Here is a 23308-nt window from a genome sequence, read left to right on the forward strand (position 1 = left end):
AGTATGCTCTTTTTCTGATTTATACGACTGCTCTCTGTATGGCTTTTTGTTTTGAAGTTTTATTATGAGGGAAAAAATAATTTAAACAAAATGCTCTAACAATTAAACAACGCCTCTACAGGACGTGAAATTCATCACTTATTTAGGTCACTTTGACAGACCATGTGGCTTCCTTGAAACTGATGTTGCGCAAAGGTGAGCTAGCAAGTAGAGTCTAGTGCAGGGTTTGTTGCAGAGGCTAATCCTCCAGTACAAATTCCTATGTGTAGACAGCAACACAAAAGTTGGACATCTAAGATGTGTGCTTTAAGGTAAAGCACACATCTGACACATAAGTTTATTAGGCGATATATCTCTTAACCCTTTGCTTGCCCTTGGTTCTACATGGCGTAGGATTTGAGGGAAAGACAGATCATGCTACTGTTGCAAATCCAACTTTGTGCCAATCCTCTGATTAAAGCACTGGCCTGCCCAAACATGCCCCCTCCCTTGCATACATTAGCAAGGGGATGGCACTGGAGTCGCACAAGTGCGCTTTGCAAGATGGCCGCCTCTCGCTAAACAGTGGCGATTTAACTTGTTTTCAACGACAATTAAGAAATTTTAAGGCAAGCATTTCTATTTTTAGCTCTTCAACGACTGCAAACAACTAATACAGATCCTGCACGTTACTTTTTGAGTGCTTTTGGTCACGCTTGGCAGCAGTTAATTGAGGTGAGCTGCTCTCCGGTGCTCTCCGGTGCTTAGACTGCTCCTGGCCCTAGAATTCCTGTCAGAGGGGAGGTAGCAAGCTCAGGGAAGGGTGCGACTGAGGCCTAGGCCACTCCCACAGCTGGTTATAGCTGCTGCACCCTGCTTATCCAGACAGCATTTTTCCTCTTTCCTTTATTTGCATATTGTCTCTACAATATTGCTCAAGACTGCTCTTTTACTGTTATTTTCATTTATTTACTTGCTTTTACTTATGGAAAATAAGCAGTCTTATAATATGTCTACCAAAAGGAAACAAAATACTTCTCCTCCACCAGTCAAATCCAAATTAGTGGACATTAATGAACCTTCATTATCCACTTTATTGAAGGAGTTACAAGCTGTATGTTCGAATACTGATAATATTGCTACAGAGATCAAAAAGTTATGTAAAGACATGGCTGGTCTTTCCATGAAGGTTTCTGACAATGTTATTAAAATTCAAGAAAATAAAACTAAAATTGACCATCTTATACCTATTGAGGCAAAGATTGAACCAATTAATAAATTACTTCTGGAAAATTGCAATAGGCAATATAACCTGCGTATTTTTTATTTGCCAGAAGACGTGGAAGGTAATGACTGTATGGGTTATCTTGAGAATTTAATTTACGTATTAAGTTTCCTGAAAAATTTGAGATTGCACAGAATTCCCTCTCATCGCAATCCCAGACAAGATAAGCCTTGTCAAATGATATTCAAAGTGTTACGCCATCACCATCTTATTTTGATACGTAAAGCTGCCAGAGATAGCCCTTCATTGATGGTCAATGGGAATAAAATCCTTATCCATCAAGACTTTGCTAAAGACTCGGTTAATGTCCGCAAAGAATTTGCAAATCTTCGTCCCAGACTGAGAAATGCTGGCTATAAATATGGATTGTTTGATCCATCCACTTTGGAAAGATGGATTTTCTAAATCGTTTCAACATCCTGAAGATCTTCATCGTTTTCTGAACATGCAGTCTCAGTCATCTAAGGAAACAAATGAGGTCACTACATGGTTTCATTGTTGCTTGATTTATTGTCAATATGTCTAACTGATTAATGTATTTTTGCAGTATTTATTTTAGGACTTTTTGAGTAGGTCATCTTGATATGCGTGTGTGTGATTCAGGAATTCTATATATGTTTCTATATCGTATAGTTATTATTTTCGTTGGTGTTTTTTGTGTTTTCTATTTTTCACCACTCGAGGTACTATTTTTTCTATATTTTATCTTTTTTCTCTATCTTTTATTCTCCCTTTTTTCTTTCTGCTGCGGTATTAAAATTGTTTCATTTAATGTTAAAGGTTTGCGGCACCCTGTTAAGTGCACTAAAGTTTTAGATTATTTAGCTAGACATAAAGCAGATATTTGTATACTTCAAGAAAAAGGTTTATCCTATAAGAATAAAAAATGGGTAGGGACTGTAATTTCGTCTCCAGCTCTCTATAGAACGGGGTAGCAATGCTTTTTGCTAAAAAGTTACATGTTCAAATTTTACATAATCACTCTGATTCAGAAGGCCGTTTTATCATAGCTAATATAAAAGTAGACATAAGGCTTTCCATCTAATTAATGTTTATGGGCCTACTAATGATGATCCAGAGTTTTGGTCAAGATTTAAGTCAGAGGTTTTAAAATTAGGTAATGTACCTCTAATTATTGGTGGAGATTTTAATCTTATTTCTGACCCACTATTGGACAGGATATCTCAAGCCAAATTTCGCCCTCCAAAAGCATTTTTCTCTCTCAAATCCCTTTTTAGTACTACTAAATTGGTAGATATTTGGCGTCTACATAATCCTACGGATAAACAGTTTACTTTTTTTTCTAACCCCTCATGATTCTAATTCTAGATTGAATTATTTTTGTAATTTCTCGTAATCTAATTTCCTCAATCTCCAATCAAGATATTCAGGATATAGATATTTCTGACCATGCCTTAATCTCTTGCGTTTTTTCTGGTGATTCCAGTCAGAATAATCATAATCGATGGCGTATGAATACCAGTATTGTTCCGAATGACAAGAATAAACCCAGAATTTTATCTGCTATTAAAGATTTTTTTTTTCATTCAAGGCTATAGGCTCCACTTCTATTATAAGAGATGGGATGCATTTAAAGAGTATGTTAGAGGTGACGCCATATCCATTATGGCACATGGAAATAAATTATTTAGTGCTAAAATTGAAGAATTGGGTAAACAAACAGCCAAATTTGAACGTCTATTTATTTCCTCTAAGAACCTTCAATATAAGAAACAGTTACAGAAACTTCGTTATGAACTGAATTCTATTTTGAGCAATAGAGCTGGAGTGCAAATTTCTAATAACAAAGCTAGATACTGTTTTAGTGCCAATAGGTCTGGTAGGCTTTAAGCTAATTATCTTCGTATAAAAATGATAAAACTCAAATTGATGCTATTCATTCTCCAAATCGTTCAATTGTTTTATCCCATAATGTTATAATTAAGGAATTTTTGAACTATTATTCAGACTTATATAATAATCTACCTTCTTCAGATACAGCGCTTATTGATAATTTTTTGAAAGGATGTGGTTTATCTAAAATTTCACAAACCAATAGAAATAAATTGGAACTCCCTATTACAGTTGAGGAAATACTTTCGAGTCACTAAAATTAAAGAAATCTCCAGGTTCGGATGGTATCCCAGCTGAATTTTATAAAGAATTTTCACTAAACCTCTCACCATATTTGCTTGATTTGTTTTCACACTTTAGTAATACAGGGTATATTTCTGGATCGTTCACCGAAGCTTTGATTATTAACCTCCCGAAACCAGACAAAGACTCTTCACAAGTCACCAATTACCTATTTCTTTAATAAAGCAAGACTGTAAACTATATGCTAAAATTCTTGTAACTAGGTTAGCCTGTATACTTTCTGATGTTATTCATGTGGATCAGTCAGGATTTATGGAAAAAAGATATTCGTCAAACAATATTAGACTTCTATTTCATTCAATTGATACTGGAGCATTACTGCCTTTTCCTGCTGGAGTCTTAGCATTAGAAGCTGAAAAAGCTTTTGATAAAGTGCATTGCCAATACCTTTTCCGCACCCAACAAGCTTTCAATTTTGGTCCTTTGTTTATGCGTATGATTTAAGCACTCTACTCAAATCCCTCTGCTAAACTGTTTATTAATGGTAGACTCTCACAAAAGTTTCCCGTATTTAGAGGGACCAGACAAGGCTGCCCATTATCTCCTTTACTTTTCTTATTGCAATTGAACCTCTATTATCTGCTATTTAAAATTGCACAGAAATTGAAGGCCTCCAAATTAATAATGTTCCTAATAAAACTTCCGCTTATGCTGATGATATTCTTTTATATATTGCTAACCCTGAATCTTCAATTCCTTCATTGTTAAATTTAATTGATGAATACTCTACTATTTCAGGTTATAAGCTTAACACAAAAAAAAAGATTTTTTTCCGTTAAATATTCACTTTTCACCTGATATGCTAACCAATAAGGAGATTGTTTGGCAAAAGGATATACTTAAATACTTAGGCATTTTATTTGCTAACAACGTAAAACAAACTTTGACTTTGAATTTTGAATCTACTTTGGTATATATTAAGATTAATATTCAAAAGTGGTCCTCCTTGTGTTTATCTTGGTGGGTTAGAGTGGATGCAGTTAAAATGATTTTGGCTCCTAAACTTTTTTACATTTTTAATGATACCTATTCAACTTTCTCTCAAGTGTTATAAAATTATAGATGCATTTCTGTCTAAATTTATTTGGAGTAATAAATCGCCTCGCATAAGTTACAAAAAAATGAAATTGTCTAAATCCAATAGAGGTTTTGGTTTACCAGATTTTCCAAAGTATCATAAAGCATTTATTTTAAAACAAAGAATTTTTGGGTTTCAACATTCAGATCTTAATTCACCTGCGTGGTTATGTATTGAACAGAATTTAGTATCACCTTTTCCTCTAACTGCTTTGCTTACAATGTCCAATTCTTGTGTTTTTTTAAAGAAATCAGTAATGTTGAAATCTACTAGACTGATTTTACGTGATCTAGACTCTATTTTCCAATACATTGAGTTTAACACTATGGTATAACTCATTAGTAAAATTAGTTTGTCACACAAAATTTTGGAATTCCTGGATTATAGCGGCCAATTGGAATTCCTGGATTATAGCGGCCATTTGGTATTTATAATAATAATAATGCCTTTTTAAGTCTTGAGGATTTAAAACATAGATCTCATTTATTGCCATCAGAGAGTACTAAATATGAATTGCTTTGTAACTCTCTTTTTGACTCCTGCCCGAATGGTTTTCCTTCCATTGTCTCTTCCGATTTAGAAGTGTATCTCCAAACAACTGCATCTTCTTCTCATAGAGTCTTTATTATACAAAAAATGTAATATTTCTGATGAGGATAATATCAATGTCCTTTATATAATCTGACACAAATAATATTAAATTGTTCTCATCCGATGATTTAGTTCAGCTTTAGCAGGTTGCAGAGTGGCTCTGAGATTAATGGCACTGAAGTTTGCACTTGCAGCATCTGTTCTTCTCGTGTTACCCTCTCTGGACCCTTATGAACAAATGTATAACAAGTGAAAGAGCTTGCAGCCCTCTACTGAACGGAGATGTTGGAGACACACTTTCATGCATTATATTTTAGGTCTCCATTAGACAACAATACGGAACTTACAAAAAAATATTTTATTGCACGATGAGAACACATTCTTATCTTACATATTAGAGGTACGTGAATCGTTGTTGTCATGCTCACAACTTGGTGACCAAGGCAATAGGTAGCAAAACACTGGTGAGTGCCTACATGCTGAACTCCAACTTCCTGAAGGAAAGCAAAATAATGAGTCTAAGGCAATAGGAGGGCTAGATAGTTCAGCAGCAGTTTCCTGTATGTGTGTCAAAGCAGCATGCTGCAAATTACATGTCACATCTACATGGTTAAGGATGGCATGAGCAAACTATTGTTACCAGGTAAAATAGAACAACTTGCACCTTCGTATGCAGGGGAGGGGGGATGGTGGTGGGAGAGTTGCCGACAGATTTACTTGTGTGCATGTAAGAAGTAAGAACACTGGACTGCATCATTGTTCGAGTACAAGAATATCGTGGCACACTATTATTGTAGACACAATATCGAGGGGCAAAATATTAAAATCTAAGTGCATATAGGGAAATATAGATTTTCTGTTCTTAACTCCAGATCTATATATGTTGGGAAAAAAATGATATATATATATATATATATATATATATGTATATATATATATATATATATATATATATATATATATATATATATAGATATGTGTGTGTGTATATATATATATATTTGTATCGTCAAGGTACATATATTTGGACTTAGGCAGAGAAAATCTATACTTACTTTTTCTACGGTCTTAGTGTCCCACAATTATCTATATTCAATATTCAGGATGCACGACGCCTAATTATAGTCCACATGGAATGTGTAAGGCTGTCATCTCCCATAATCCTTTCAACAAAGCACTTGGCATCTATCAGTTTATAGATGTCCACCAGCAGTGACGTCCTCCTCTCGTTATGCCTGATCAAGTCAGCTTCTGATGCACCACAACGGTTTCAGCCTCTTAGTTAGGTAGCTAACTAAGCCATACAGTGTTTGAGCCATAGAAGATCACGGCAAAGGTGTGAAAATTAAAAAATATCCTGCCAGATTATGCAGAAAGGTTGTTATGTTTGTTGTACTGCTTTCTAGATCTCTGTATAGTTCTAGTCTGTTTCCTTAGCTGTCCAGGCACCTCTTGACACTTTGTCATAGGACATGGTTTCAGAGCATCAAAAACGGTTAAAAAGGAAGGCTAGTTGGCAAAAAACTGGGGCTCAGGCTACTCAAATTGTTGATGGAAGTCGTGTGCACAAGGTTGTACTATTGAATTAATTATAGTCATCTCAAGCCACCCCACAATATTTAGTATAACCAATGGCTCCTTTGTTCAGTTCACTGGAATAAGCATTGCTGCTCAATAGTTTTTTATGTGCTCTTGAAGAATGCAGCTTCGACTAAGTCTTCGTGATGTTCCTCATTGCAAATGTTAATGTTCTTTTCTGTCTGACAAACAGATCGTACATCTATTAGAGATTCCTCAGCCTTGCACTGATCCACTTTTCAGCTGATAGATGCAGTTAAAGCCAACTATCTTTTTTTATTCAATTAAATTAGGTTTAATCAAAGTATAGTCTGTATCTTTCTGATCCAGGATCTTGAGGACCTAAATGCTTGCATGTTCAAAATATGATTTTAAGAGATCTTGTTAGACCCTACAGCCCTCGAGTCGCTTTCAAACATCATGGAGCACCCATCCAATCAGTATTCTTTCTAAATGAATGAGTTAAACGGGAAAAGTAATCCTCTGTACACTCTCTGGTACCCCAGTCACTCCACCTACACAATCTAAACACTCTGTTGGGCCTGACCTTCATCAGTCCTCTTGGCCACTGTGCTGATCATGTAGCTCTCTTGTGATATCTCCTTCAGGTGATGAGCAGCATCTTCCATACAGGTATGGAGTCACAAATGAATTTGGTATGGCTGAAAAGATCTTTAAATGGAAGTGGTGGACCCAGAAAAGACTACAGAAAGCAAACAGGTGACAAACTAGACCAATAATCCTGATCCATGTGTAGGACAGAGTCCTTAAGGCTCAAGCCGCTGAGAGGCAGTAGTTCTATGTCAGCAGGAGATGAGATTTCCACCTCTGCCCAATTGTGATCCACTTCCTCCTGCAGAGAGAATCAAGGTAGAAAAAGATTATACTGGGGGTCAAATAATAATCCTCAGCTCTAGAGATGGGACTACCACTGGTACAGGGTGGGGCTTCTTTGGTGAAACAATATGTGAGCATGCATGTGTGTGGGAGGGTGCTCAGGACTTTATGACTTGGAGGCAAATGTATGCTAAAAAAAAAGGAGAGCAAGGAGCTTCAAGCCTCAGTTGCAATCTACCTGAGAAGCTGTGTATGTGTGTTGGGGCGGAAGGCCAAGAACAAATGAACTTGAAGATTACATTGCCCTCTCACCACAGTTGATGGTGGTTTCACCAGATCAGGTTTAGAATCCATGCACCGAAGGGTTTGTTTAGTAACAGTCCTTGGTGGTCCATGTGGGATTGAGTCCATTATTTTGTTTAACATACTGTGAGGTTCTGGTTCAATATTATCCTAGAGCTAGACTAGTGGAGAATGCAAATCAATGAAGGCATAGTGTAATATAATCACCAGTGAATAGGGGTCTTGTGCTGGGAGAACACAGGAACCTCTAAGCTGGCACTTAGGTCTGGAAGCACATGAAAGTGTTTGATGTCCCGCCTGAGGCCTGATTTATCTTGCAGGGAAAAAGTGTGATGTTTGATCTGAGGTCCTTCTATAAGAGAAAGTCAAAGGGTGTAAGCTGGGGCTGTGGTTTAGGAATAGGTAGCTGCATGTGCACTCTGAGGAAAGGCCTTGCCTTTAGGTGAGCGCCTGTGATGTTTTAGCAGAGACTCTTCTCTAGGAGTAGTTAGAAGCAAGAGTGTGTGACCTCTGACCTGATGATTTTTTGGGGTGCAGATGAATGAATGTGACCTTTATGCTGATTTTCTGTTTTATGAGCAAGTGAATTTTTCTCAATTGGTTACTACTAATTACCTGACAATGCTTCAGCACAGCAAAGCTCTGGTATCTCCAGTCAATCACTTGGCCATTATTGCCCAGAAGTTGCAGGTCTTCTATGACGGACACGTGAAATGAACCGTGGCAGGGTAAGATAAGACGCTGAGAGGTGTGGCGGCTGAACAGGCGAAGAAACCTGAGCTGAACTGGTCCAAGATCAGGATACAGCAGGTAGGAGAAATTATCACTGCTGTTAGTTAGCTGCAAATGTAAACACAAGAAAACACACATATCACCATAGAGGCACATTTAGGGTCAAAGAGTGAAGGACAAATATTCATCTTCTTTTTGGCTGAGTGCTGTGTGTTCCTGCTCTTCCTCCTACACAAGTACACAGTTCATTACTGTTTTCCGAGGGCAAAGTCAACCAAGTTTGACATGGCATATTATGCAGAATTCCTGCAAGCAATTTTGCCCCATCTTGTTTTCTAAGAATATATTTTGAATACCTTTTGGTTCAAGTAGTGAATGTTTCGCCAATCATGATAAAGAGAATCAAGCCAGAATAGAAGACAGGATTGGAATATATATTTTTTCAGAATTGTAAGTATCATGTTCTGATGAATATTTCTTCCCACAGATATATCATATTTTCAATATCCCTCAGCCAAACAAAAGGAGATGATGGGTGGAGCGCTAAAACATTTCAGACACTCACACCCAGTCACAGATTTGGGTTGAATCCATCATCGTTATTTAGTTCACTTCACAACCTCGGTTCATACCCAGCTATATGCAAATCACTCATGACCCTGTGCCTCATGGGAACAGTCCAGCCCGAACTGCCAAGCCAAGTCTTCCCTGAACCGGAAACAAGCATCCTGGGACCGGTTTCGGGGCAACACCTCTCATCAGCCAGGCAAACTAGAATCCAGTGGCAAAGTGAGCAAACCACCAAAATGAATCAAGAAAACTATTCAATAGCTTTCCAAGTGCCACCAGGTGGGACTCCACAAGTCTAGTTATGTCTCTGCCTGCCCATAATGTGCAACTGCTGATCTGGAGCTCTTCTTCTGTATTTACTAAATGTCCTTGTTTCTCCTACAGTAGCAGTCCGCTTCTAAGGTCCCAGAGTTCAAACTCTGCTACTGATGTCAGAAGATGTCTTTGTCCAGCTGCCATCTGCATGTCATGTCAGGCTTGACCACTATCCTTTGAGCTGTGACTCCTCAACATCCATCCAAAGTCCCTCAGCAAGCGGAAACCCCAAATATTTCTGGCTCGAGCATGTGTCATTTGTCTCCTGATATGTTTAATTAATGAGATTAAAGTGGGTGTGTGACCAGCTGTTAGTAGGTTTTGCAGGGGCCAAGAAAGACAAAGGGATGACCAAGTTTACTATTTCACGCTGGGCTACCCTTTATATTAAGATCTGCTATAACTTAACTATGAAACTCACTCCACTGACATTCAAGTGCCCTCTATGATGGCAGTGGCTGCTTCTATTGCATTTGCCAGGGGCTCCAATTTGCTGGTTGGCCACTTGGGGCCAGATGTACGACCCTTTTTTGCACTCGCACATGGGAGATCAGCCCATTTGCGACCGCAGAAAAGGGTCCTGGCATGTAAAACGAGATTTTGCGAGTCAGCGACTCTCACTATTAGGAAGGGACGTCCCTTCCTAATAGCAAGTCTCAATTCCATGTACTAATGTTTTGCAACCGCATTTGCGGCTGCAAAACACTTGCAGTTTACCACCTACTTCCAGTAGGTAGTAAACCACTTGCAAACAGGAAGGGGTCCCCAGGTGACCCCTTCCCCTTTGTGAGCGTGTGCAAAACTATGGGCCCGATTCACAGAACTAACTTAAGACAAAATCCTAAACTTACTACCATTTTGGTATTCACAGAAGGCACTTACTCATTTTGGTATTCACAGAAGGCACTTACTCATTTCGGTATTCACAGAAGTTAGGAGTCCTAACTTTAGGACTCCTAAATGCCTTCTGTGAATACCGAAAGTCATAAAATTAGGATTTTTCTCAGTTTAGTAGTAGTATAGTTAGGACTCCTAACTTTAGGACTCCTAAATGCCTTCTGTGAATACCGAAAGTCTTAAAATTAGGATTTTTCTCAATTTAGTGGTCCTAAATTTAGGACTCCTAACTTTAGGACTCCTAAATGCCTTCTGTGAATACCGAAAGTCTTAAAATTAGGATTTTTCTCAGTTTAGTAGTAGTATAGTTAGGACTTCTAACTTTAGGACTCCTAAATGCCTTCTGTGAATACCGAAAGTCTTAAAATTAGGATTTTTCTCAATTTAGTAGTCCTAAGTTTAGATTTAGGACTACTAAATTGAGAAAAATCCTAATTTTAAGACTTTCGGTATTCACAGAAGGCATTTAGGAGTCCTAAAGTTAGGAGTCCTAACTATACTACTACTAAACTGAGAAAAATCCTAATTTTAAGACTTTCGGTATTCACAGAAGGCATTTAGGAGTCCTAAAGTTAGGACTCCTAACTTCTGTGAATACCGAAATGAGTAAGTGCCTTCTGTGAATACCAAAATGGTAGTAAGTTTAGGATTTTGTCTTAAGTTAGTTCTGTGAATCGGGCCCTTTATTTTTAAGAGCAGGCAGTGGTCCAGGGACCACTGCCTGCCCTTAAAAACTGAAAAGTTTCATTTTTCTTTTTTAAATGCATCCCGTTTTTCTTTAAGGAAAACGGGCTGCATTTTTTAAAAAACTGCTTTATTTAAAAAGCAGTCACATCCCTGGGAGTGCTAGCCATTCCCAATGGGTTCGTAAATTACACTTGCCTCATGAATATTGATGAAGCATGCAATTTGCGACCCCATTGGGAATCGCAAACAGTGTCTGAGACACTATTGTACATTCACTTTAGCGAGTTGCAAATTGCGAGTCGCAATTTGACGCAATTTACGACTCAATAAAGTGGTCGTACATCTGGCCCCAAGTCTTCCCTATATAAATTTGCTAAACATTACTGTCTGGCAGATCAGGTGTGGAGTGATGGAAAATACTCAAGAGCGAATCTATATGATTCCCCACACCATGTGTTGTGCTGATGTGCAATTTTAAACCTATTTCTGATTTTCTTTATGGCATCATGGTATAGATCGATACACAGCAGTTCTATTAATTTTTCGATTTTCAAAACTGCTTTTTTTGGTGGAAATTACTCTAACCAATAGTTGCAAAGGAGGGTTGGTAAGTCTGTTTACATAGTTTTACCTAAACAGGGTGGTCCTAGATTCTTGCCCCTCTTTTCTGCAAAAGAGGGTGGGGACAGTCTTTCACTCTCCCAGCTTTTCTTCACCCTTTCAAGGAATAAGGGTGGTATGTTGTCTTCTAGTACACTGATTGAATTAGATCAGAAGTGTACAGAATTTTTTTGTTGCCCATTGCTCCACCCTTCTTCGCCCCCCCAAAAATAAGTGTACTAATCCTCATTGGGTCACTCTTTCCATTAAGTTGCATGAAGCTCAGTTATGCCTTGGCATTTGTGTGCATGCTATGAGGATCATGGCGGCTACTACTGCCTGGCTGCTGATATTTGGTCTTTGCAGCTTCCTGAGTTTCAGTCCAGGATATTGAAGTTGAGAGAATACTCAAAGGCAAGTAACTAGCCTTGATTGCCACAAGTTAGGCTTGTCTGGAGGTGGCCGGCCCCGACAACTTTTCCCTGACGTTAAGGGAGATTAACCATTGCAGACCCTGAGCGCCAGACGCCGGAGATTTGCAGGCACGATGTGCCACTGATCAAATACAACAGCAGATTATGAAGTACTACTTTTTGAATCAGGTTAACCATCTATAATCTTACAAGCTGCCGTGCTGTCTTATCCATTAATTTGGTATCAGGGTGGAACTCTATTTGAGGCCACACACAGACTCTGTTTAGTCCTGAAGACTCCCCCCCCCCCCCCCCCCCCCCACAGACGATAACATTAGCGCACTATTGTCCAGGGGTCGAAACGTCGACGTATACGATCAAGTGTTAATGATCAACCACAACAATTGCGAATAACTAGACTATTTGCTAGATGGGTTGAATCACGTTTATACCTCACACTGTGTTTAAATGTGTGTCTTTAAAATATGTTCATTCGTTAAGTATATATTGTGTTGTGATATGTACATATTTTTGTTTTCACTTCACGTCACCAATTTAAGTGTAACTGTATAGTGTATATATCTGTGTGTGCATTTATTTGTTTGTTTTTCTCATTTTTGAGTACACAATTTCTAGCAATTTACAATAAAATCATACACTGACTCAGGAGTACATGAGTTTCTTTTGTTTGGACTTCATCTTAATTTTGATATTTCCCATTGAATGCTAGTCTCTTTTTGATAGAGGGACCAACTGCACAAATAATTTATACGCTTTCTAAAACTAAATGGTGGCAGAACCACTGTTCACTTAGCTGACATTTGCCAAGCATTACTGTATTGCTGCTGAGCTTAGGAGTGACAGATGCTCTGCTTACATTTTCAAAGCAGTGGTTTGTGGCTGCTCAGGTGAGGAGTGCCAGATACTTTGCATACCTTTGCCCTATTATTATTAGCATTATTTCTGGTGGCTGAGGCAGGGAGAGATGGCTACTTTGTCAGAGTGGTTCTGCATGATGTTCTTGGTTAATCAGGAGTACCCAGTCCCGCTTCCCGGTGCAAACTGCTTTGGGACTCATTTTTCTGGTGGATGATGTACCTTCTCGTAGATTCCTCACCGTCCTCTCTGAAGAAGTGGCACGTTTCCATACTATCTTAGAGTATATTACATCAAAATGGAAAAACTCTGCTATTGTGTTACATGTGTGATCACTCTCAGAAAGCCTCTGTTGGACGTACAAAAAAGTTAGGAAGTAACGCCAGCGTGTCAAGCAGCCCAGATACATAGGCTGGCTTTCACTGCCTAGGTGGACAGACCCACAACTGGAGTCACAACACCGTAATGCGCTGGAGAGCTGCTGCTATAGAGATGTTCCTTCTTGGATCCCTTCAGCATTGATCTCACAGCCAAGCAGCAGGAGGTGCTCTATTCATTATTCAGATGAAGAAGGACATTATTACACCAAAGCGGCTTTGAAGGCCTCTCCCACAGTACTTACATCTGCAGTGCCTATATTCCCAGCAAGAAATGGAGCTTATCTAAGATTGTATCTTCTAGCAAATGTGACTCATCCAATTGATATCTTTTTGGGGCCCGCACCAGAATCTGAATAAAGAATTCCAGTTGCATGGCTGCATAATTGGAGAAACAATCTGGAGTACAAAAAAACTCTACCTCCCTCAAACTCTGGAATCCGGAAAAAATCCAATAATAAAGCTCCCAGGTATCTGAAATACAACTGTAGTGAAGAGAATCAGACATAATTGATCCAAGGTAAAATCAGAACCATTGCGCCATCTTAAATGCCTTAATGGCTGTAGGTACTTGAGGTTTATTCAGGCACCTCCTTGAATTGGAGGAGTCCAGCAAATTACACTGCGCAAACCAGAAGTCAGCTCATGCAATGAAAGCCCCCAACAAGTGTGCTAATTGTGATGAGATGATCATAAAGACCTAGATCAACTGTGACTGGGCCATTATAGCAAACAATTGGAGAAAATGAAAACTATGACCGTCTCCTTTTGCTGATCTGAAAATGATGAAATGATCCAAATAGCAAGGTATTTCTAGAAAAGAAAAAGAACTGCTAGTCAACCTGTAAGTGACTGATGCTGAAGTGAAAAAAATAGCACTTGATCCAACAAAATTGGAATTTTAGACAATTTTTTATTTGCAAATGTGTTTCCTGTAAAAATAACTAATGAAGGTTTCCTATCTGTGAGCCAATCTATTACTATGGGGCATATGTATCAAGCCCTTTTCCCGTTCGCAAACGGGCCGATTCTAAAAATTGGCCCGTTTGTGAATGGTAAAAGGTCTTTTGGGATGTATCATCCCAAAAAGGCATCGCAAATTAGAGAATCGCAAAATTTGCGATTCTCTATTTAGCGATTGCATTTAAGGAATCGCAAATTGGGATTCCTTAAATGCGATGTAGAAAGCACTAAAGTTGTGCGAATTTGGCATAAGAAATCGCAAATTACCACCAACTTACAGTTGGTGGTAATTTGCGAATTCTCTGAAAAAAGCACTTTTTGCTTTTTTCAAAGTGCCATGTGGCACATATACATGCCCTTAGGGAATGCATGAGCGCCACATGTGCACACATGCACATTTCAGAGGTGCAATAGGGTGTCCTTTTGGAACCCTTACACCCTTGAAATTGCGTGCACAATTTGCGGGTACTTATTGTGTACTCGCAATTTGCGCACGCAATTTCCATTCATTCCTATGAGCCTCTTGGCCCATAGGAATGAATGGGAAGGGATTCCTTATTTGTGACTCGCAATTTGTGAGTCGCAATTAAGGAATATGAGGGAATCGCAAAATATTAGCGATTTTTTGAATAAATCTTTTCTTGCGATTCTCTAAAAATCGCTATTTGAAAATCGCAAAACCTTTCATTGATACATATGCCCCTTTACTTCTTCTATGACATTTATTTAAGACATTGTCATTAGGAGGGATTATTCTTAACTAGACATTTAAAAAACACAGACATAGCGTATAGTTGTGCCAATTTTCTTCCCCTTGTATCCCTTTTAACAACCCCCTTCGCCCCCCACTCTCCCCCAGCATACTTCCTCTGGTCCCTGACTGACTGGAGCACCATATCTGCTTTTGGCTCCCAACTACCATTCCCTACCTTACCTTCCCCATCCCAGCACCTGGTGCCTTGAAGCTGCAACACTCACCTTGCTCATTACCCAGATTGACCACTCTCCCAGAACATAATGGCATGCTGATCCTCGAGATACAGAGCAGCTAAAAAGCCCTAAATCAGCCTCAAAGCACTATCTTTATATTACTGCCAACCTCTTGGGTAGACTGCAGGGAGCCCAGAATAGCATAGCCAGCTTCTGGTATCTTTACCTACACACGTCGATATTGCTCCACTCCTTGTACTACCTAACAAGTGGGTTTCCAATACTGATATTTTATGACAGGGTCCAATCCTTCTCTTGAATAAATGAATACACTATTGTCCCACCTGCTCACTTTGGCCTTCAGCCCTGAGCCTAGTCACGGTTCCAAAAGTCAAATACGTCATAAAGGAGAGTGATGGAGCAGAAATCCCATCTAATTTGTAGGGGTACATCATAACCATGTGTAGAAAGCAACCGCATATAATTTGGAAAACTGTATTAACATGAAGTGTTAGAAATGTGAAATGTATTAACGTAACTGCGAGATGTATTTTAGGTTAGTGACAAGTAGTATGGAGAATCAACGTAAGAAATTAATGTAACTAGCAGAAAACGTTAACATAAATAACTTGTGTTGTGAAACTGACAAATATTCATGTACTAAAAGTGGTTATGACATTTCATACGTAGATAAATGCATTAGTTGAAAATATGTTAATAATCATGTGGATTCGAAAACTTACATGGTGCATTCTTATGTAGGCTGAAATAGTAGGCCTGAGATGTAAGTCCCTGACAACACTCGCTTTAGAATTAGTAGTTGAATTTCATGTGCGCTGTTGAAGCGGTTCTTTGTCACGTTTTGTATTGCAGGTGATGAAACGTTCTTTTAGGCAGAATAATGTATTTGTTTGACTATCTAGGCAAGAAGAGAAGTTACAATTGTGTAACTTGGGTCGATAAAGGAAGGACATTTGCGATTCAATGAGAGAAAGCCTGGGAGCCAAGGACAAATTGTTGTGCGGTAGGTACATGGAGGACACCGTGGAAAAGTGCGCTCAGGACTGTACCCAGAGTGGATGGCATGTGCGAGGTGCACTATGGGAATTCTACCTGTGGATAACTGAATGTTGAAACAAGAGGCAGGGCCCCACTTCTTTCTTGCCTCCAGAGAGAGCATCCTAGAACAAGCTCTTTTTTTGCGATGGTGGCTTTATGCTGCCTGACCCCTCTTGACAGTGGCGAGACATCTTAGGAAGATTCCACGACTGACACCTTATTTTCCTCTTGACTTAAATTGCTTACCCAGTAACGTAGGGATGTCATCCTAGTGTTAGAGGAGCAGGTATAGAGTTCATTCTTTTCACTCACCAGCCCTCGATGCAGGGAAATTTGGACTTGTGCCCCCTGATTAACTTGGCTTCATGCTAATTCATTGTATTTCTATAACCTCATGTTGAGGTGTCTCTAAGTCGTTATTTTTGGCTTTGTAATTAACTACCTTTAAGTAGTTGTCAGTGGATTATTATGTATCAAAAATAATTATTGGCGAATTGAATGTTTGTTAATGACTTTTCTCCCCTTTACACTTTAATGCTGTGAAAAAGAACCATCAGAGTATGTCTCTAGAAATGGTCTAGCACTAATGGGCCAGGCCCTTTCAGTGGCTACATTTTTACTCCCCTTGTAGTTGATCTAGGTAAGACTCTATGAGATCTCAGATCTCTCTGACCATTTTTGGACCTGAAAAATAATCAAGACGTGGCCATCTACACAGTAATTGATCTGCTCTGCTACCACTGCATCAGATTAACAACATGGTGACCACTCCAATTGAATTTCTGTGGTTGGTTCATTTTCTTTGCACTAGTAAGCCAACATATTGGCACACATACACTTTACGTGTGGCGCTCACATGACCAGGCCTGGGCATAGTTTGCGGAGTTTTGCTACACGGAACTCTGCGAAGTTACAAAAAAACTCTGCGAAGTTCCACGAGTGGCAGAGTGCAGTGCGAACTGCAGTTTGTGCTGGTATTCCTGCCGCTCGGGTAGAAATTCTACCCGAGCGACAGCTTGCGCTCGTGAACTTGCCATTCGCGATCGTCAACTTACTGTTCGCGAGTGGGGAAAAAACTCAGTTGCACATTGCGAAGAAGAGTTTTCTGCACTCTGCAAGCTCAAGGGAGTGAGGAGTGCAGAAAAGTCTGCGAACAGAGAGGAGTTCACCGCCCAGGCCTACACATGACACAATAGAACTAGAAGAAGTAGTTACTTACCTCCGGTAACACTTTATCTAGTAGAGGCTCAATTTACCTGCAGACTTCTTACCTTGCAATATTCCCCAGGCGTCAGACTGGATCCTGAAAAATTCGAGCAGTGCCTCTGCATGCCGGCACCAATCGGCTCTGCGTGGATGTTGTCTGCATCGGATATGACATAACACTGTACCTAAGTAGGAACCACGCCAGCGCACTGACATTGGTTTCCTTTATGTGACTCCTTCCATGCCAGAAGCCTGGTGCCACACCAGAAGGCTGATTAACCAGTAGGCTGAACTGCAGACCTACAGGTACCATTTTTAGGTAGTTAGACTGGTTCGCAAAAGCAGAGAAGTCGTGAGGGTCGGTAAGGAATCTGCAGCTAGAGTCTCTACCGGATAAGATGATACCTAAGGTAAGTAACTTGCTCATCTGATAGAGACTTCTAGCTGCATATTCCTTACCTTAGAGCAGACACCAAACCAATACCATCTCAGAGGTGGGTCTGTGTGAGGAGCCCAGCTAGGGCTCTCATGAGCAATGCGAGAAATCCAACATGGCGGCGGTGTTGGTCCAACCAGGAAGTGAGGGACGCGTCTAGACGTCCAAATACGTCTCGGGAACGATGCGGAACAAGAGGGAGGAAGACGAATGAGTCGGGCTTTTTGCCGACAACAGCCGAAGGAGAAGAGGAGCGTGACGAGAACACCGGAGCAGAGGAGAACGGAAGCAGCGTTGAGGCTGAAGAAGACCCCCAGAGGTCGTGAATTTTCCGCGAGAGGATCCCAGACCCGGAAAACACTCAGCGAGCACCTCTGTAGAGACCATTTTTCCCAGGAGGGACAAGGAGGCTGGGTCTCCCATCACCACGGCGCAGGAGGGTCGTGGACTCAGGCAAGTGGCGTCCACACATTTCTTACTTTAAAGGGTTGGTGGGCAGGGTAGAGGACCAAAAACCCTTGAGCACTATTACTCCCCGCACCTAGGCACTTCACGGATAGGGCACTGGCGGATGGGCAAATTACCCAAAACCCGCGTGAGTCAGGGAAACAATAGCCTGAATCCTTTCTTTTGTTTTGTCTTTTTTTGGGGTTTCTGCATCCCTCCTGAGGGCCACAAACCCGATGTGGACAAAGGACCAAAACGGAGCAGGAGACCCGAAAGCAGATGTTTGAACCTAAGTGGGAACTGCCCCTACACCCTGAAAGTACTATGAATCCTGAATAGCCCTTGGAGCAAGAAAGATACGAAATAAAGCTATCTTCACTAACAAAAGGGTTGTGACCTCGTGTCTGAGAGTGGGTTGGGGGTGCGTGAATGGCCCTCGCTAGTACAGTCTGCAAACTGGTTCACACCAAAAAGCCCTGGGGGACCAAACAGGCAAAGTGCCTGACACAATGGACCCGTCTGTCCCGGAAGTAATGCTTAGTGTTCGTGTGCAGAGATGCCCACGTAGCTGCCTGACAGATGTCCAGGACAGGGATTCTGCAAGCTAAAGCAGTGGTCGCAGCCTTGGCTCTAGAAAAATAAGTGCATAAGCCCACAGGAGGTTGCTTCTTGACCAATGTGTAGTTAACGTTTATGCAGAGAACTATCCATGAGGAGATGGCCTTTTTCTGCACAGCCTTTCCTTTCTTTGCCCTGACGTACCCTACAAAGAGTTGATTGTCCTCCCAAACTCTTTAGTACGGTCAATGTAGAATAACAACGCTCTTTTTGGGTAAAGGCAGTGGAATCTCTCCTCTTCTTTAGAAGGGTGAGGTGGAACAAAGAAGGCAGGCAGGTTGATATTTTGACCCACATGAAAAGGTGTGCCTACTTTCAGAGAAATGAGGCATGAGTTCTCAGGACCAGTTTGTTTGGATAGAATGCTGTCTAGGGAGGGTTCGCAGACACAGTTTGCTAACCTTCCCAGCCGATGTTATGGGCTCCAAAAAATCCATGTTAATGGTGAGTAAATGAAGTGGACAGTTGTGTAGAGGCTCAAAGGGTGCACCCATTAGAAAGGTCAAGACCAGATTGAGTTCAAAATGGGCCATAATGAATAGTCTTAGTGGGAATAGGTGTTGGAGTCCATTTAGAAAACAAGTCACAATGGGTGTCTTGAACAAAAAAGGTTGGACTGCAACCGCAAGAAAGCCAAATGGCTGAAAGATAAGCTTTGACAGTGCCGAAAGCAGAGACCTGCTGGGCCAGAGAAAGAATAAAAAACAAAACCTGGAATAAGGATAGAGAAAGAGGGTCAATAATCTTGAAGGCACGCCATGTCGCAGATTTTCCCAACGGCAGACATATACCATCTGGATTTAGGGATGCCTTTTTGCCAGAATAACATTGCAGACTGTAAGGAAAAGCTAAAAAACTGTCAACTGTTGCCGCTCACTCTCCAAGCATGAAGGCGGAGCGTGCGCAGGTCTGGGTGCAATATCCTGTTCTTCTGTTGCAACAGAATATCCTCCAGAAGGGGAAGCCTGATCGGGGGGCTGATGCTCATGCTCAGGAGTTTGGATACCAAACTCCTTGTGCCCAATCCGAAGGCACAAAAATGACTTGAGTCCGCTTGTTCCTAATCTTCTTGTGAACTCTGGGCAGGAGTGGTATCTGTGGAAAGGCGTATAGGAAGCCTGCGCTCCACTTGAAATGAAAAGTGGCTCTGAATGAGAGCCATCTTAGAAACTCCAGCATGCAGAACTGCTGACATTGCTTGTGTTTTTTAAAGTGGTTAACAGATCTAACCAAGGTTATCCCCATTCTCAGAAGAGACCTTGCACCACCTGTGGATGGAGACGCCTTTCATGACCTCCTAGGTATCGACAGCTGAGTTCTTCCGCTCTGACATTCAGAGGACCCTCCAGGTCTTGAACCACCAGGGAAATGCCCTGATGTTCCAGCCATGTCCAGAGACACAGGGCATCTTGAGCAGGGTCCCCGGCCCCACCCGTCCTGTTTGTTGAGGATGGGGATGTGGAAGTAGGTGTTCTGCAAGTCCAGCACTACCATCCAGTCCCCACGGTCGAAAGCAGACCAAACCTGAGCCAAAGTAAGCTTCTTGAACTTGTACTTCTCCAGGAAGAGGTTGAGAGGATGCAGGTCTAGAATAGGGCAGATGCTTCCGTTGTTTTGGGCTCCAGGAAGTAGTGCTAATAGCAACAACCTACATCTGATGCTGGCACCCTCTAAATAGCTCCTTTGGCCAAAAGAGCCAGAACTTCCTGGCGGAGGAAGGAGAGATGGCCCTCTGTCAGCCGGTCATGAGAAGGGGGCATAGGTGGCGGGGTTTCCAGAATGGGGATGGAGTGACTTCGCTGGAAGATTTGGCGTACCCACTTGTCTGATGTTATGACCACGTTCACAGCCATGAAAAGGCTGGCAAGCCTGTTGGCCTAAGTGGCTGACTGGGTAAGGACATGGTTGGTAGCCCTACCATAGCCATGCAAAAGGCAAACTGGGGTTGGCAAGGGCCATGTATAGACCCAAAGACCTGACCAATGCCCTACTGTCTTTCTAGCATTCCAGCACTGAGTTTTCCTTTTCGCTGAAAAGGAGAGAGCCTTTAAAGGGCATGCCATTGAGGGAAGCCTGGACACCCCATGATAAACCAGTGGCTCTCAACCGGGTGTAGTGCCTGAGTACCACCAACAACGCAATTACTCTGCCTAGTGAGTCGATTGTGTCAAGCCCACATGGAATGGTGAACTTTGTTGCATTTCGCCCGTCAGTGATAGCTTGGGTGAGTATGGCACGGATCTCCTCCGAGACTATAGGTAGCACTTGTGCAGCCGAATCCCACACAGTGTAGTGTATCAACCCAAAAGGCGCGCAGTGTTCACTGACCGCCGTGATAGTCTGGTGGAAGAGAAGATCCCCTTTCCAAAGGTATCTAGCCTTTCAGATTGCCTATCTGGTGGAGTGGTAGGGAATGGTCCTGGGAGCTTTCACATGACCGAGATCTTGAGCATCATGGGTTTATTCAATGTCAACGAGCTTTAACAAAAGTACCTTAGGATTCATAGCGCCACAGTCCTCGCAGGTCTTGAAGTGATAGTCCTGCTCCAAGCACCACAGAAAAACCAAGTGAGGGTCTGTCACAGACATATGCCTGTGACAGGCACCACAGGACTTTTTAAGGAACATCCCTGGCACACCAGGAGACCAGTCTAGTTGATGGCGTGGAAAGAAAATAACTGATGTGGGGTGGCTTTTGTATGGGCAGCGCACACGTGACAACCGAAGTGGATGATGCCGATGTGGAGTCAATCGGAGTTGCCTGCCTAGGCGCAGAGGTACTGCTCAAGATTTTCCTGATCCAGTTTGATGCCTGGGAATACTCTAAGGTAAGGAATCTGCTGCCAGAAGTCTATATCACATAGACTGGATTAGAGAGGTTTCAGAAAACAATGTAGAGATTGGGCCAAAAGAGATACAGCCGAAAGAGATCCAGCCAAAGAATCAGAGAAACATAGAAGGTAATATTTATAGTTTATCTGGTGCATACAAGATATTATTGTATGAGTGTATCACGGATACAATAATATGATTATAACAAAAGGAGTAGTGTTTTAAAAACAATAATAAACTAATCTAAAAGAGCTCGATACATTAATACTGAAAGCAGATCTGAGGAGTTCGCTCTGGGTAGTTGTACAGAGGTGAGATCAATGGAGTAAAGCCATAAATACGACCAAAGGGTTATCAGTAAATAGTAACATTGGGCGTAGTTTGCAAAGCAGCGCTGCGCGTAGCTACGCGAAGTGCACTTCGCGAGCTACGCGTAGCTTTGCAAACTGCGTAGTGCACTGTGCAAGATGCTGTTCGCACTGATTGCACAGTGCCTGATGCTTGTCCACACTGTGCAATCAGTGCAAACTGCATCTTGCACAGTGCAAGCGGTCGTTTTCTGCCGCTCGAGTAGATTTCTACTCGAGCGGCAGCTTTCTCAACGCGGACTGGTAGTTTCTCATCGCGAACGGGCGCGAGCATATGTGACCACTCGCAATGAGAAACCTGACCTCCCCGCGTTGAGAAGCTCGCCGGGAGGTTTATTTTCCACGTTCGCTATCGGCAACTTGATGTTGCTGATCGCGAACGAGGAAAAAGTCTCGCAGGGATGTCATTTTGCTTGCTCGCCGACTTGACGTTGAGGACCGCGAGCATGCAAAAAATGACCGCTGCACTACGCTACATGTGTTTGCACTGTGCGACGTGCAATTCGCGTAGGGCGAAGTAGCGCAAACTTCGCAAACTACGCGAGCGTAGTGTAGTGCTTTGCCCAGGCTTGGTAAAAAGGCATTACTAAAATAGACGCTCAAGAGGCTACAAATGTTATTATAGATAACCTTGAGGGGGATTGAAACACTCACCTGTGATGAAAGTGGAGTCAAGCAGGTGGCACCACCAGCAGTGAAGTTGCACAGCACTCTCATTGCATCGAATGGAGCGCCTTGGTTCGGGTCAATAAAGTAGTAGCCTGTGGGATACATGGAATTAGGCAAGAAGCAGCGTGGCCCACCACATTCAAGTGAGCTGTTCTTCATTCGTCTGCATGCACATATAGCACACATACTCACAGGGCAATCACATGCAGACACAGCCAGGTGTAAAGGGAAGAAAAGGACAAGGAGTATCAAGGCACAGAGCAGATGAGAAAGAAAGTCACAGGTAGGTGTGAGTCACCTCTCACTTGAGGCAGGCTCATAGTTACACAGGGTGAAATCACAATCACAGTTCTCATGCACTCGATCAACCCATAAATGTCTTAACATTTCTGATATACCATCTGCTAAGTTCATGTTGGTTAGCTGAAGCTCAGCACATGTGGTGGCTGGGTTTTCCTTTGTTCCCAAGGAGAACCACAATGAAGGAAAGGATGCCTGATCCATC

The 23308-nt window shown here is 41.6% G+C and overlaps 1 protein-coding gene across 1 annotated transcript; it reads right to left on the bottom strand.

The window, feature by feature from the left end:
* Positions 1-6201: 6201 nt before the first annotated feature.
* Positions 6202-22901, bottom strand: LOC146833865 (collagen alpha-2(XI) chain-like). The gene is made up of 3 exons (XM_085600101.1): positions 22789-22901; positions 8424-8648; positions 6202-7521 (listed from the first exon to the last, which is right to left on the bottom strand). The coding sequence occupies exons 1-3, from the start codon at positions 22849-22851 to the stop codon at positions 7372-7374; spliced, it is 438 nt and encodes a 145-aa protein (XP_085456227.1). The 5' UTR covers positions 22852-22901; the 3' UTR covers positions 6202-7371.
* Between the last annotated feature and the right edge of the window lie 407 nt (positions 22902-23308).

Source organism: Triturus cristatus, chromosome 4_2, assembly GCF_964204655.1.
Source record: "Triturus cristatus chromosome 4_2, aTriCri1.1, whole genome shotgun sequence".
Classification (NCBI taxonomy): domain Eukaryota; kingdom Metazoa; phylum Chordata; class Amphibia; order Caudata; family Salamandridae; genus Triturus; species Triturus cristatus.

Excerpts from the sequence above, each read along its gene's own strand:
- LOC146833865 (XM_085600101.1), bottom strand. The coding sequence starts at position 22,851 with ATGAGAGTGCTGTGCAACTTCACTGCTGGTGGTGCCACCTGCTTGACT. Across the intron at positions 8,649-22,788 it reads TGACTCCACTTTCATCACAG|CTAACTAACAGCAGTGATAA; the intron begins GTGAGTGTTTCA and ends TTACATTTGCAG. Across the intron at positions 7,522-8,423 it reads CTGTGCTGAAGCATTGTCAG|GAGGAAGTGGATCACAATTG; the intron begins GTAATTAGTAGT and ends TTCTCTCTGCAG.